Here is a 15,776-nt window from a genome sequence, read left to right on the forward strand (position 1 = left end):
GAAGTAATGTTCACAATGAATAGAGTCTACACCTTAAGGGAAAAATAGGTTAGCATCTTAGAGAGAGAGTGAAACTATATAGTTGAAAATCTTTAGCATTTATCTTAAAATATCTTTCTCCTCTTGAGAAAGAAAACAGATTAACTGGAGTACTTAACTCCTTTATTAAGCTTAGATATTGCTGAGGGTAAAAAGATGACAACATAAATTTCATTCAGGAAAATAATACTTTTCCTCAATTGATTTTGTAGTTCAGCAGAATAAAACAGTTAGAGCTAGGAAATAGCAGTGGCTGTGAAGATTGTTGTTGTTTTTTAATTCCTTTTAGTGAATAGCTGTTGTTGCTGTTGTTTTCTTACTCAGAACTGATGGAATCCTTGTGGTAGGAATGGAAATCGGAATGTTTTTCACTTGTAAGGCTTTCCTTTGAACTTAGCTCAACAAAAGTCCTAAATAATCTTCTGTAAACGTTTTTTTTTTACAAAAAAATCACTAAAGCCAATCCTAGTGATTCAGTTTATTCACTTACACATAAAATATAATTAACCAAAATCCATGGAGATCAGCCTTGTGTTTTCAAGACATACTGATTTTATTTCAAAATGGCAAGTTTATCGACAGCAGGTTATTACCCTTCTTAAATGCGCAGTTCTGTTGGGGTTGAGTGTCTCAACAAGGAAGTTGTAACCATCTGTGGTGGTTTTCTCAGTCAAGCAGCACTAGTTGTAGAGTCCTCCCCTGATCATTCCGCACAGTGAGAGAACAACAGACAACCATGGAAGGCAGTGAAGTCACTAGACTGAAAATAAATAGGGGGGTCCTCCTGTAGGGCTCCACTTATGCAAAGGACCAGGAGGTGATGCCCACACGGTAGGGCAAACTTTACCTTGAACCCTTGCATTCTCCTGACTCAGAGACAGAGGGCACTTCCAAAACAGAACTGATATCTCATCTTCAGTAGTCTCTTTGCTTGCCAAGGTGAAGGCACCGGTTGGACACTGTTGAGAACAGTGAAACGTTCTATAAACGTTTAGAACAGTGAAACGTTGTATAAATTCCCAGGAATCAGGCACAGAATTACCATCCTAGCCTGCTGTGTGGGTGATGCAGGGGAGCAACAGCGCAAGGGATCATGTTCTAAGGATGTGATCAATGGGAAATTAGGTTAATTAATTTCCTTATGTTTTATTTAAGGTAAAGGGAAAATACAAAGTGTTGCAACACAGGGAGAAGTTGGTTCACTGGGGTGACCTGAACACACAGATCTTCAAGGTTCCTCAGGGTCCTGATACATTGTAACAGAAAATTCATCTTTAAAACCTGTTGAGTTATTTTAATCATAAGAAATGAAAAGCCCATATCCTTGATGATAAAAGAAAACCTCACTTTTAAACCCAGTCTTCATTCACATTTGCGTTAGGAAATTGAAGGAGTATATATAGTTAATGCAGACTCTCTGTTGTTCCCTGAAGGACACTGAAATGCAGTAACTTCTTTTCCACATCAATGCTTTTAGCTGGGATATCTACAAGTGGCATTTTTTAAATCTATTATAAAACCCAAAGAGAATCTGGGATTTAAAAAACCATATGTGGAAATACTTCTCTCTAACAGATTCTAGAATGAAAATATTCTATAAGGGGCCTTCAGAAGTATTTATGTTGGTCTTAAATCTGTTACTTAAAATATACGCTTTTAAAGATGTATTTGTCCCTGTGAGGTTGAATATTCATTGTAAAGAAAACATAAACATGAACATTTTTACAGCTACTATAAACATCATTTACCCAAGAGAAAGCCTGTCTCAGTTTTTATATATTTGCCTGGGTCACGGCAGGATTGGGTGTCCATGAGTGTTTGCTCCTCAAGTGATGTGTAGATCAAGTTGTTCTAGAGGTATTCAGGTCATCTTTGAGAGGTGGCATAGAAAATTTGATTTGGTTTAAAACTTACATCATGTAAGGACAGGTAGATAATAATAAATCTCATAATTCACAGAAGACAGTGACATGAGGTTGAAAACATGAAGTAAAATTAAGAATTATTTATTATGTTATTAAACTAGTGCTGGTAATAGTACTCCTGTACTTGGCAACCTCATTTTTTAAACTAACATACATTTTCATACATTGTAAAATGTATGTACAGTGACATACATTTTAAACTAACAATACAATAGTATTGTATTCATTTGAGTCATTTGGTGGTCTTATAATATTTTAGACCATGATCATAGACTTAGACAAGTTCATATTTTTAAGGTGATACTACAAAATAAAAAGCACTTCCTGTTGCATTTGTAAAAAGACAAAACGATTTTGTTGCCCTCTCAGACACTGAGAGTGAATGAAATAGCCACCACCTGTCAAGTCACCTAAACAGTGATGCTGACTGAAAAAAAATATGTCCTCAATGGACCCATGGTAGCTCTCAGTGCTAGATCTGGGTGTTCTTTTCTGTGCAGACTTCAAGGTACTTCATTAAGCCTTTAGCTCCATGGACTCAAAATTCAGTTTTAAGTAGATCAGTTCTGATGGCTGTGGAGATTCTCGGGTGTGTCTGATGTTTGACGAGGGTATTTGGAGCCTTTTTTTTTTTTTTTGTGGTACGCGGGCCTCTCACTGTTGTGGCCTCTCCCGTTGTGGAGCGCAGGCTCCAGACGCGCAGGCCCAGCGGCCATGGCTCACGGGCCCAGCAGCTCCGCGGCATGTGGGATCTTCCCGGACCGGGGCACGAACCTGCGTCCCCTGCATTGGTAGGCGGACTCTCAACCACTGCGCCATCAGGGAAGCCCCTACTTGTGTTTTAACAGCCAGGTTAAACAGCTTTTCTAGTGTAACAGGGAAGAAAGTGATGGCACTAGGACTTGAACCCAGTTAGGCCTGAGACTGTATGTAGCCTGTACTTGAAACTAAACCACAGTCCCATACTGTCGTTGGGTCCAGATGAAGAGTGTCAGTGGCTGTTACATTCACACTGCCGATCAGGGTCAGAGGTGCTAGGCAAACTCATCTCTGAGATCTGCGTCCATTGCCCTAGTTACCACTCCATGAATGTGCGATATAAATTGAAAAATGTAATTTAACCCCAATTTTTCTTTAGATTTATTAGAATTACTTTCAAAATAATTATTTATTATGTTCCACCATCAGTATACTATTCTATTTAAAATTAGGTATCCATTTGTCACGTGTGGATCAAGGTAATCTTGCTTTAGAGTAGGGAAGCAAGAACAGGAATTCTGGAGGGTTCTTTCATATTTTGCAAGTTTGAAGCAGTTACTTTCTTCTATTTTAAAAAAAAAAGCATTTTAAATAATTATAAGAATAGTACGTGCTTGTTAGAAAAGTTTCAAATAATTTAGAAAGGTATAAAATATCCACGCCATCCGCTTCTCCCATGTCCCACTGTGGCATGTCTGACGTGTATTTTAAAATTATCCAAACAGATATGTAGTTACTTTTGCTTTTATCATAAGTAATGGTATAAAATTAACAGGTCAGCCTGTTAACGCAAACTGGTAGGCAGGAATTTTAATCTTACTAGCTTATTTATTCTGCACTTTTTTGTTTGTTTTTCCTGTTTACTAGACAGTAAATATGGTACAGTAATAGTAATACTACCGCAATAGCAATAGGTATGGTAATAGTGATTTTGATGCAAGTCTACTAAAACTGAACTGAAAGATTATTTTAGGACTATTTAGCTACTGTTAGGCACTAATACATATAGTCAAGATCCAGACTGTTAACATTACATTTTATTTAAATGCTCTTTACAATTCTAATTCCAAATGAAGACTTCCGTGAGGCATCTTTCCTTACTCCCCTCTCCTCCCCCCCTCCCCCTTTAAAGAACATTTTGGATCTGTAGGCATGACGGGAATGCTACTATTCCGTTTTCATTAGGTGTGGCTTGAATTTTAAAATATTAATTTTTAAACTACTAAGCTACTATAAGATATAAAACTTTAATACAAGGGTAAAGGAGATTCAAGAAAAAATGTAGAGTGATATATAAAAGGCCTAATGAAAAAAAAAATTGGCTAAGGATTTTTTTTGTCATATCCTATTGAATTCCCAAGTGCTAATCAGTCAGAAAAAATCTGAGTGTTGTCTAATTCCATCAAAACTTCTGGATATATATTGGGTTGGCTAAAAAGTTCGTTTGGTTTTAAGTAAAAATGACACATTTTTCATTTTCACCAAGAGCTGTATTTAACAGCGTATTCATTAACCAAATGAACTTTTTGGCCAACTCGATACTCTGAAGTATCCATTTGGACTTAAACGTAAAAATAAAAATTATTATGAGCCAAATATGCAATTCTTATGACATTGGTTTCAGAAATTTCTGGGCCGTGCTATTTCAGGCAAACTTATTGATACAGGATGATTTTGATGTCATTATAAAAGAATATAAATTGACATCATTATATAAAAATTACCTTAAGTGATATTTTGTATTGTTTAATTGGTGCCTATTGACAATTCAGAGATTCCCAGGGGGTAATTAAACCATTGAAATGTCTGACCATGTTGTCTCAGTGAAAGACTGAGTACTTTCTGACTCAAGAGAAAGCACACCACAGTCACAGCTATGAGCAACTTACGGAGTTTAAAATTCTGTTTTCAGAGTGTAAAACCTTATTAATGGGTTCCACGTTCTTCTCAAAGAGTTGAATGTTGTAATCCACCCCAGTGTTTGCACAAGCCCCGTCTAAAGCTTTCCTCTGTAGGCAGTTTGTTTTTTAGAGGAACACTTAAAGGCATCCTGGGAGAATGGGACTCCTTAAAATTGTCATATCGTCTATTCCTAATTTACATGCCTACGCTTATTCTGGAGATAATTTGTGTCTGCACCGCACCTCTCAGCATAGCCGTAGAAGTTTATTCCCATGACTTACCTGGAACACATACCAAGCGACAGTGGCCTTTGGAGCACTGCTGATTTCCCCATGGATGTTAATTGAATGGTATTGGTTCTCAAACTTTATGAGAATGAGAAACTTTTAAATAGATAGAAAAGCAAACAAGCTCTTTTAGTGTCCATGAACTGAGAGGATATGTGAGGAAATTCAGTACTATTACTGAATGAATTCATACTTTATCTCAACCATATCTGCTTGCATTAGACAGTAGTACTGTATGTGTAAGGTATTCTGTTTAGTCAGTCCACTGTTAACGCGTGGTCCATGTGTGTATATTTAAGGACCCCTTTGCCATGATTTTACCCAGAAGTGGGGACCCATGAATATAGACTATTTAGGAATCTTAGCAATATCTAAAGTATGTCAAATACCTTTTCAAGTATTTAATAGTTCTGGTCATATACTTTTATTATTAAAAGATAATATTCCTCCCCAAATTTGAATAAAGGAGGTATCTCTAAATTATTAGTTCTAGAACAGCATTTCCCAGCAGAAGTTCTAATTGTGTTAAAACCCCGGGGAAAAAATGGGTTCCGTGGCCAAGTAAGTTTGTAATTTCACGTTGTTTTACAACGTACATTAACGTAGTAGAGGTCTTGAGAAGTCATGAAGCCCACCAGCCAAACTTCCCCCACATCATCAAGCATAAGGAATACACCACCCCTTTCAGGTAGATGCTTAATAAAATTGCACAAACACGCTCTAACAATACTGTACCGGCGAGTCCACTCGTCCACACACAGTTTTCCTGTCACGGAACAGTGCTGGCGCTACTACAATCAGCATTAAAAAGATAAGCTTATTATGTCAGTGGCACATAGCCAAAATGTATATTTTGACTGACTGTATTCATACCTTAGAAATATTATGGCATGCATGTTTTCTTTTAGCTACTGGGCTTTCATTTCTCACTGCATCCTGGTTTAGGTTCTATAATATTCTTTATAAGTTAAAAAGAATTACTCTGGAAGTAATATTTTTTATGTCCATCCAGTAGCTATTTTAATAAGCTTAATAAAATAGGCCAAAAGGTACAGCATTGGAAGATCTTAATTTTTGAGGGAAACCCATTTGATAAAACAGCCATTCTTTCGTTCCAAATCCTAGTGTACAGGCAGCTGCAGTCAGCTGACAGCTTGCGGTTATGCTCTGATTTACAGGGGAAGGAGGAGGTTGTACTATTTTAAATGCATAATAGAGCATTCGTTTTGTCATCTGGAAGCAGAGATGGAAGAAACTCAGGGGAAATGAGAGGCATCAGTGTTGCTCTTGCGGAAGGGAAGCTTTGTGGCACATTATCAGACAGCAGTGCATATTGAAGAAAATATCTGTTAGGAATGCATGTCACCAGATGTATTTTGCTTTCGAGAATGGTAGACAGATCAAATAAGAACCGGATAAAAGCCTGAGAAAAAGATGCTCAGAAGGATACTGAAGTTACTCTTTATGCCTCACTGCCCTTTACTTCTCTTGGTACCTTCCAGAGGAATCAGTATAGATGTATTTTTAGATTGCTGTTCTCCAGCATCAATATGACAACATGATTCTGTCTTTATATCAGTAAGCAGCTTCTACTATGTTTTCCTATTTTCTGCTAGCTACAATTTACAAAGGATGTCACAGCTCTGGTAAGAACTGCACAGAAGCCATTTCCTTGCTTTATAAATCATGTTTTGTAAAGATTTGTAATAAGCCAATCTATTAAAACTGTAAGTTTGCTTAGAGGAATCTCTCCGTGGTGTTAATCTTACTAATTTGCAGAATGTGTTTGTGATATATTATTTCCTTTCTTTCTTTCTTTCTTTCTATGTTTGGTTTTCTTTCGTATCCTGTGCATAACTGGTGTTAAAACATAACATCTGTCTGCATCTGTATTTTTTTAAGCATCTCACACTCTCTCTTCTCCTAGTACTTTGCTGTTATGTTATGTTTGTGGCTGCACCTGAGCTTTGCAAGCTGTCTAATGCAAAGAGAGGATGTGATGGTAGTCTTGAATTAAGCTTGTTTGGATTAGGGGAGGGTGTGTAACATGACACCACACCTAACTGTCTCAGCTGTTGGACATAGTCCTGAATTATATCGGTTAGCTGTGTTTATAGAGTCTTGTTACTTAATTTGTTATATTTAAGTTGTAGAAAACATTGCTAGATAATTTCGTGAATAATTGATAAAAAACAATTGGAGCTGCATGCCTGCCTGTTAGTAATAGAGAAATGTCTCCTTATAACAGGTAAAAGAGACCAAATAAATTTGTACAATACAATTTTGCATTACCGTAAAATAAAAAAATATAAATTATATACCAGGAAGATGAATTACCTTTTTTCATATTTTACGCCTTTAATATGTACTTAATTTCTTAAATGTGCATATTCTCTATTTCTCCTGGCTGTTGGAGGATTTAATTTATCAAAATGGATTATTTTTAGCGACTCAGTAATCATTAATTGGCAAGACAGTGTTCAATGTAGTATTTATGATAGCAGCAGTGCCTAAAGTGAAGATGTATTTGGTGAAGGTTTTAAATATTTTCACCTTCACTCTGGCAAAAGATCAGAGTCTTGTTTTGCTGAGATTTATTAGGCAGCCATTTAACCTGCCAACTGCTGGGGAAAAAAAAAATCATAAAACTTGAAAGGGGAAATTTTTAGAAGCAAGACGTCCGTATCTAATTAATGGTGGCGAGGGCGGGGCGGAGTTTGCTGCGTTTCAAGTCTTTTGAGAAAATAGGCAATTGTAATTTATATTTTTTGCAAATTCTACAATTTATTTGATTTCTGAGAGACTAGCCCTTTTCTGAATTTGTGGAGTACCCTTACACTGTGTTTGCCTGCATGCTTTAGTGAATGCCACCCAAGAGCAGGGCACCGTAAAATAACATAGTGCATCGCAAGAATGGAAACCAGTGTGCCTTTGATGACTCTGAAGTGACCCCTTTCTCTCATCTTCATGTAGGCGTATTCTCAAGATGCCTACCTGAAGGGCAATGAAGCCTACAGCGGCAATGCCCGCAACATACCTGAACCTCCACCAGTCTGCTACCCCTGGCTGCCACCCGCCCCTCCCGCCCCGGTGCAGCCCCCTGAAACAGCTCCTCCAGACTCCTCCACGAGCAAACCGCAGACCAGTCCCCCAGTATTGACGCAGCCCGGCAGGGCCTACAGGATGGAAATACAAGTGCCTCCGTCACCACCAGAGGTGGCCAAGTCAAACACAGCAGTGTGTGTCTGCAGTGAAAGCGTAAGGACCGTCATTGTACCTTCTGAGAAGGTTATAGATTTGTTACCTAATAGAAGCAACCACACGGTTCCCTCCCACAGAACTGAGGAAGTGAGGTATGGCAGGAACGAGCAGACCTCTTTCAAAACAGTATCAAGAACCACATCGCCACCATCCTCGATTCCCACGTCCCATCTAATCCATCAGACCGGCTCCAGGTCGTTGGAACCTTCTGGCATTTTACTTAAATCAGGCCATTACAGTGGACACTCAGAAGGACTGGCAAGCAGCAGGTCTCCAGCTGTGGATTCTCCTCCCGTATCTGTCAATCACTATTCTCCAAACTCCCATCAGCACATAGACTGGAAAAACTATAAAACTTACAAAGAGTATATTGATAACCGGCGGTTGCACATGGGTTGTCGGACAATTCAAGAAAGGTTAGATAGTTTAAGAGCAGCCTCGCAGAGCACAACAGATTATAACCAGGTGGTACTGAACCGCGCTGCCTTGCAGATACGACGTCGGAGCACCTCTCAGGACCGAGTGCCCCAGTCCGTTCAGATTCGGCAACGCAGCGTGTCTCAGGAGAGGCTGGAGGACTCTGTGTTAATGAAGTACTGTCCAAGGAGTGCATCTCAAGGAGCGCTGACATCTCCTTCTATTAGTTTTAGTAACCATAGAACTCGCTCGTGGGATTTTATCCAGGGACAGGGTGAAACCTTAGAAAACGTCCATTCTGAATGCCCACCACCCGATGTAAAGGGAGAACGAAAGCAGACTTACAAGTGGAGTGGATTTACCGAACAGGATGATCGGCGAGGTATTTATGAAAGGCATAGGCAGCAAGAAATTCACAAGTCTTTCCGAGGTTCCAATTTTACAGTGGCTCCGAGTGTTGTGAATTCTGACAACAGGCGAGTGAGTGGCAGAGGGGTGGAATTGGTGTCTCAGTTTAAAAGAATTCCAGCAGATCTGAAACCACTGCAGCCCAACAGAAATTTTCAAACTACCTGCGGAATGTCCCAGCCTCGAGGTATTTCACAAGACAGGTCACCTCTTGTGAAAGTCCGAAATAATTCTCTGAAAGCACCTACGCACGTCACAAAACCACCCTCCAGCCAGAACTCGTTTGTTTCCATCAAAGACCAAAGACCGGTAAATCACTTGCATCAAAACAGTCTCTTGAATCAGCAGACATGGTTAAGGACTGAAAGTGCCCGCGATCACCAAGTGGACACTGGGAAACCCCCCTGTCTATCCGGAGCTTCTGTTAAGCCCACCCCTCCGATGAGTGAGAACGCTGGCACTGCAGATTTGGAATTATCCGTCATTCAAAGGAATCAAGATTTAAATTTACAAGAGGCTGAAATTCAGCAATCAAATGCTGTAGATAATAAAGAAACTGTCATCCTAAGAGAAAAACCTCCAACTGGTCGCCAAACGCCGCAGCCTTTAAGGCATCAGTCTTACATCTTGGCAGTGAATGACCAAGAGCCAGGTTCAGACACCACTTGCTGGCTACCTAATGACGCTCGCCGCGAGGTCCATATAAAAAGAATGGAGGAGAGGAAGGCCTCAAGTACCAGTCCACCCGGTGATTCCTTGGCTTCCATCCCATTTATAGGTGAGCTCACTTAATGGTCATTGGCTAGTACGTCAAATAATTAACACATCTTTTCAGCAAAGTATTTCTAGTTCAACAGGTACAGGAATTTTACACTGTGATTTTAAAACACTTGTTCCACATTTTCTACACTCTGCTAAAACCAGAGCCATAAGCTTTTACTCTCAAAAATTATTTCTAGTATCCATTTTCCTTTTATTTTTTAAACTTTACATACTCAGTACTCATTTTTAATTTTTTTTTTTTGTGGTACACGGGCCTCTCACTGTTGTGGCCTCCCCCGTTGCGGAGCACAGGCTCCGGACGCGCAGGCTCAGCGGCTGTGGCTCACGGGCCCAGCCGCTCCGCAGCACATGGGATCTTCCCGGACCGGGGCACGAACCCGCATCCCCTGCATCGGCAGGCGGACTCTCAACCACTGCGCCACCAGGGAAGCCCTTTCATTTTGATTTTAATGAGACAAATCCCCACCGTCTGGGGTGGGGTCAGGAGACCCATCAGCAAACCAGATTGTGCTTAGTTGTTGATTCAGCTGAAACAAAAGCCAAGTGGAACAGCTTTGATCGCTAGTAATCAACCTTTCATTTAAACAGTGCTTTTTACTTTCCAAAGCTTATTTCTTTGTAAATTTTAACTCTGTGGGCCAACTGAAAAGACCTCTTTGTTGTCACATTACTTTGTCTTAGAATCAATCCTGGACTAGATGGGGGGAAATTACTTAAATTACAAGCATGTGCCCTGATCCAGAACACCTATCATGTTGACTGAGGCTTTAGTCTCCTCCCGGGCTTTAGTCTGCTGACATGCCCCAGGTATATTATCCACAAAGCAGCCAGTATGTTTTTTAAAATATAAATAGGATCATTTCACTCCTGATCAGAACCCTTTTTTACTTCCCGTGTTGCTCAGAATAGAACCCAGAACCCGACTGCGGTGGACAAGGCCCTCTGTGATCTGGGTCACAACCCTACTCCACCTCTCAGAGCCCCTACCTCCCGTCTTCCTGTGCACGCTGTCTTCACACACGCCAGCGTCCTAGCAGTCCTGAAATGCGCCAAGCACACCCTGCTTCAGCGCCCTGGCACCGGTTCCAAGCCTTGGAGTGCATTCCAGAGAGATTCACAAGACTCGCGCTCTCTCAGTACATTTGGGCCTCTGCTCAGATACTACCTTATCAAAGCAGCCTTTCCAGACCAGCCTATCTAAAATACACACAGAACCTGACATTCTCTATCTCCTTAAGCTACTTTATTTATCTTTATACCACTTGTTTCCACTTGGCATTTGTATTTTTTGTTTATTACATGTTTCTCTGCAGAGCTAAAACATGAGCTGCGTGAGAGCCAGGATTTTAGATCTTTTGTTCACTTCTGTGTCCTTAATGCCTGGCATAGAGAAGGCACTCAATATTTGTCGAAATAATAGGTGAATGATAATTTTGATTTGATGGTTAAATGTGTAGCAAAACAAAACAAATTTTCATCATAATTACTATGCAGCTCTAAGATATCATATGCTAACAGGATTATCATATATGTCCTTCGTATTCTCTTCATTTAATAAATGAGAAATTTAAGCTATTGAGAGGTTAAATAACTTCCCCAAAGTCACACAGTCAGTATGCAATAGAGACTGCCCTGAGTCAGCCTCATTGCAGAGCACAACTCCAGAGGGCACCATTTATACAGAATGCGTTGTGAACAGCGCCCTCTGGAGGTGTGTGATGCAAGGCTTGCTTTGAGGCCGAGGCCAAGGCCATACATACTCTTGCTCAACCTGTTACCTCATAGGTTCAGGAAGAGTTTGCCATAATTTTGTAATATATTGTATTCTCTTTCAGTACTGTTTCAGACTTTTTCTCTTCTAGAGAAACTTTATAAGCCATTGAGCTCTTGGACTGTCAGGTGACACTGTCAGAATCAGTTTTTTAAAACAGTCCCACATAACTTATATTTTATAAATGTGGCGTATTCAAGTTGTAAACATTGCAGGGACTCTCAACCTAAATTGTGCTCAACCTAAATTTGTATCTGTACCCTTAAGGCCGGCCTCAAAGAGTAGTAGACTTCCATTGTAGATGGAAATGATAGATATTTTATAGAAATTATGATTTTTTTTTTAAACATACAAAGCCCTACAACCCATGGCTGTGTTTCCCAGGCCTGTGAGATGTTACCAGAATAATGGCATTATACTTTCTTCCTACTTAGTAAGAATAATATAATGAAGTTATATTGGAGTAATAATAAGTTCGCTAATTATATCTGTTAATATTTCTAGGTACAGGAATAAATCAAAAGGTTAATTATGCTTTTAAAGAGAAGTTTGGCTAAAATATAAAACAAAAATATATTCTATATACATAAAGATTTAGAATAATTATTAAAATAGACCATTTTGTTGGTTTATTAAAAATAAAAATACTAATTTGTTCTGATCACATTCTACTTTAAGTACTTATTAGAGTCGCCTTAGTTCCTACTGGATGACATCCTCTGTTTTATGAATCATGACTTAAAAGTCCCCCAGCATAGAAATGTCTTTATAATCCATTTATTTCCTATATGCCTCCCAGGACTTTAACATATTGCATATGATTACTCTGGTATATCATTTGAACAGCACCAGTGGAATAGGGTAGAATACAGAACGGAGATATGAACACAGTATTGATTTTACTGTTCAGATGTAAATGCTGTCTATGGATGTAAGTGTTCTTAAGTTCCAAAATTTAATATTGAAATCCTTTTATTATTGAGCTTCAGAGTTTTATCTGACCAATGGGTATTTGTCTTTCCAATCTAGCTTTTTTTTTTGCGGTACGCGGGCCTCTCACTGTTGCGGCCTCTCCCATTGCAGCGCACAGGCTCAGCGGCCGTGGCTTACGGCCCCAGCCACTCCGCAGCATGTGGGATCCTCCCGGACCGGGGCACGAACCCGTGTCCCCTGTATCGGCAGGCGGACTCTCAACCACTGCGCCACCAGGGAAGCCCCAATCTAGCTATTTTTAAAAATATGTGTTTTACTGGGATGACTCCAGCATTGAAGTGGACTAAAAGAGACTATTTGCAATGTTTCTCAAAGTATTTTCTAGCAACACTAATTCCATATGATAAAGGGGGAAAAACAAAAAAGATCAGTGATCAAATAAATTGAGAAATGCTGGGTTTTGAAAGTTAAACAAGTTTTGTCTGTCTTCACCATAGAACTCTCAGCATCATTAACATGCTCCTATATGTCGTGAATTTTCTAGACAGGATGTAGTACAATTTGTCTCAGAAGTATTTGACCATGAATCCTTGCTTTCATTTAGAGTATTTCAGTTTAGTATACCATAAAACACACTTTGGAGAATGTTGGCCTATACTCTTTGCTATTTTATGGAACATTTAAATTAAAAGGAAGAAAAGCAAAGAATTAAGGCTTGCTGTTGTATCATCACACTACAGGGTCTTTAATAGTCTGTGAATTTAATAGTTATTTTTGTTACTTGAAAACATTATAACCAATGCAAAATAAATAAGTAAGTACATAAATAGGTGCCTTGGCTTTATTCCCAAAATACCACAGAATGGAGCCAATTTATTTACTTAGGTGTCTGTGTAATACAGAGCTAATGAAACGTCTTGCAGAAGGAAAATTTTCCAACATTTCGTTACGCATTCAATATCTCATATTCCTTTGGGGTCACAAAGACTTAGAAAAATGAAGTAAATGAACGACTTTTTTAAAAAATTAGGAATATCGGTCATTAGCAGTAATTTGTTTATGGCCACTCCCACACATACATGCTCTTGTAAAGCTTCATAGTAAGTCCTGAAAATAAATTTCAACATCTTTCACAAGTAAACACAAAACGAGTAATGAGTTCCTAAGTAATCTGTCCTATAGTAGCAGGTATTAAGGTGTATTCTCCAATCCTGATTTTCTATGTTTCTTTTTACTACTCATAACTATTAATATAAAGAAACCAGCTGTATTACCCGCATCGAGTTCCTCTCAAATTCCTTCTCCCCTTTTTTGCCGTACTTTTACTACTTCTTGTTCTTCTCCCCCTAAAGTTGGCCAGTATGTGTGTACTTAATTAGGATTAGCCTAACTAAAACTGAATTTGATTGGTGTAGCCATGCTGGCCCTGGCATTTTAAACCAATTTAGAAGTTTTGTAGGATATAGCTTGATTACAGTGTCTCTGTAGGTAAGTTTAGCTATCTGAAATTTACCCAAAAGGGCTGGGACTGGGTGATTGGGTGACTAAATAACAATTCTGCATTTAATATTCCCTCTTCTTAGCTCAGATTCCCCAAGTTTGAATTGGCATCTTCTTACTAGATAAATTTCTGTGTTCCAAGTTTAACGAAACTGCTCACCACAGAATAATTTTAGATGTTCATTTATCTTCCTTTTGGTAGTTGGCTTTTATCCCAAAATATTTCAAATTGATCTGTAGCACACCTTATAGAATACTATGCTTATTTCCTTAGGGAAATAAAAATTTTTTAAACTTCGCACTTACAAAAATTATAGAATTGTATCCCTAAAGCAGACTTTCTGGATTTTCAGCTAGTTCCTTTAGTGTTGAAAAGAGATCCAATAGTAACTACACTCTCAGCCAGATCTGTCAGTTTTTAAAATAAATGCAAACCTCAAAAGCCCCCTAAAAAATCCTTGGCTTATGAAAGCCCCAAAGTATTTCATATTCTTACATAAATTAAACAGATACTTTTATCCCTTTTGTGGATTTATTGTTGTAGTCCCCTTGAGCTAGAAGTGACCCTGATAATCCTAGTCCAATTTCTTTATAGGGAATGAATTTAATACCCCGAGGAATTAAGTGTCTTTCACAAAGTCCAGCAAGACAAGTCCTTTGACCCCTCCCCTGCTCAGTCTTCCCATTCCTAACAGCTGGCTTATTCTGTGTGCTAAAATAAATCGTTGCGAAGATGGATTTATGACATCGGTGCCTAATATTTATTAAGTTCTTTTAAGGTAAATGTTGGAATCCTTGAAATTAGTACTTCCAGCATTTGTCAGCTGGCAAGCTGGGTCATCTTTCATCCACATGCGCCCCTCACATACACACAAACCCATGAAATCTTACAACCTCTGGTTAACTTGTCTGACCCATGAACCTGCAGACATGCAGCCAAGTAACTGTGACACATTCCCGGTGGTTCTTTCAATAATGAATACTGATTACTGTTGTATTATTTTATCATTACTGATGATACCTATTTCCTCTCACCTTACAGATGAGCCTGCTAGCCCCAGCATCGATCACGATATCCCACACATCCCCGCCTCTGCGGTCATCTCTGCTTCCACCTCCCAGGTACCCTCCATAGCAGCGGCCCCTCCCAGCCTCACAACTTCAGCTCCTTTAATTCGACGTCAGCTCTCTCATGACCAGGGTACGTTTCAAGGAGTGGTTATGTGAACTGTCTTACGTTCTCAGTTTTCCATTTAGAATACTGTGACACCCCGTGATCTCCTCGCCATTTAAAAAGAATCTGGAAACCACTTGCGCACGTCTAAATGTTGGGTTTTGATTGCAGAATCTGTTGGACCTCCCAGCCTGGATGCCCAGCCCAGCTCAAAGACAGAACGATCAAAATCATACGATGAGGGCCTGGATGATTACAGAGAAGATGCAAAACTGTAAGTCTGAAGCGTGTTATCTTAAGTACTTGTTAGTGGCTGCTCAGTATGACCTTGACATGTAAATACTGAATTTACTGATGTCTTTTATATTTTCTAACTTTATGACATTAGAAATGCAAATAAAAAATCAAAGTTGGGGGCTTTCCTGGTGGCGCAGTGGTTGAGAGTCCGCCTGCCGATGCAGGGGACGCGGGTTCGTGCCCTGGTCCGGGAAGATCCCACATGCCATGGAGCGGCTGGGCCCGTGAGCCGTGGCCGCTGAGCCTGTGCTCCGCAACGGGAGAGGCCACAACAGTGAGAGGCCCGCGTACCAAAAAAAAAAAAAAAAAAAAAAAAAGTT

General features: G+C 39.5%; 1 protein-coding gene across 4 annotated transcripts in view; it reads left to right on the forward strand.

Annotated features, from left to right (window-relative positions):
• Positions 1–15,776, forward strand: part of ARHGAP21 (Rho GTPase activating protein 21) — a 134,727-nt gene that overhangs the window by 88,590 nt on the left and 30,361 nt on the right. For 2 of the 4 annotated variants that reach the window (XM_024765678.1, XM_024765686.1), the window contains exons 7-10: positions 6,529–6,558; positions 7,886–9,776; positions 15,028–15,186; positions 15,331–15,433. In XM_024765678.1, the coding sequence (XP_024621446.1) occupies positions 6,529–6,558; positions 7,886–9,776; positions 15,028–15,186; positions 15,331–15,433 (2,183 nt within the window). The remainder of the gene's footprint in view (positions 1–6,528; positions 6,559–7,885; positions 9,777–15,027; positions 15,187–15,330; positions 15,434–15,776) is intronic. The other 2 variants (XM_024765695.1, XM_024765701.1) reach the window with 1 other exon arrangement.

Source organism: Neophocaena asiaeorientalis, unplaced genomic scaffold (genome assembly GCF_003031525.2).
Source record: "Neophocaena asiaeorientalis asiaeorientalis breed wild unplaced genomic scaffold, Neophocaena_asiaeorientalis_V1.1 scaffold217, whole genome shotgun sequence".
Classification (NCBI taxonomy): domain Eukaryota; kingdom Metazoa; phylum Chordata; class Mammalia; order Artiodactyla; family Phocoenidae; genus Neophocaena; species Neophocaena asiaeorientalis.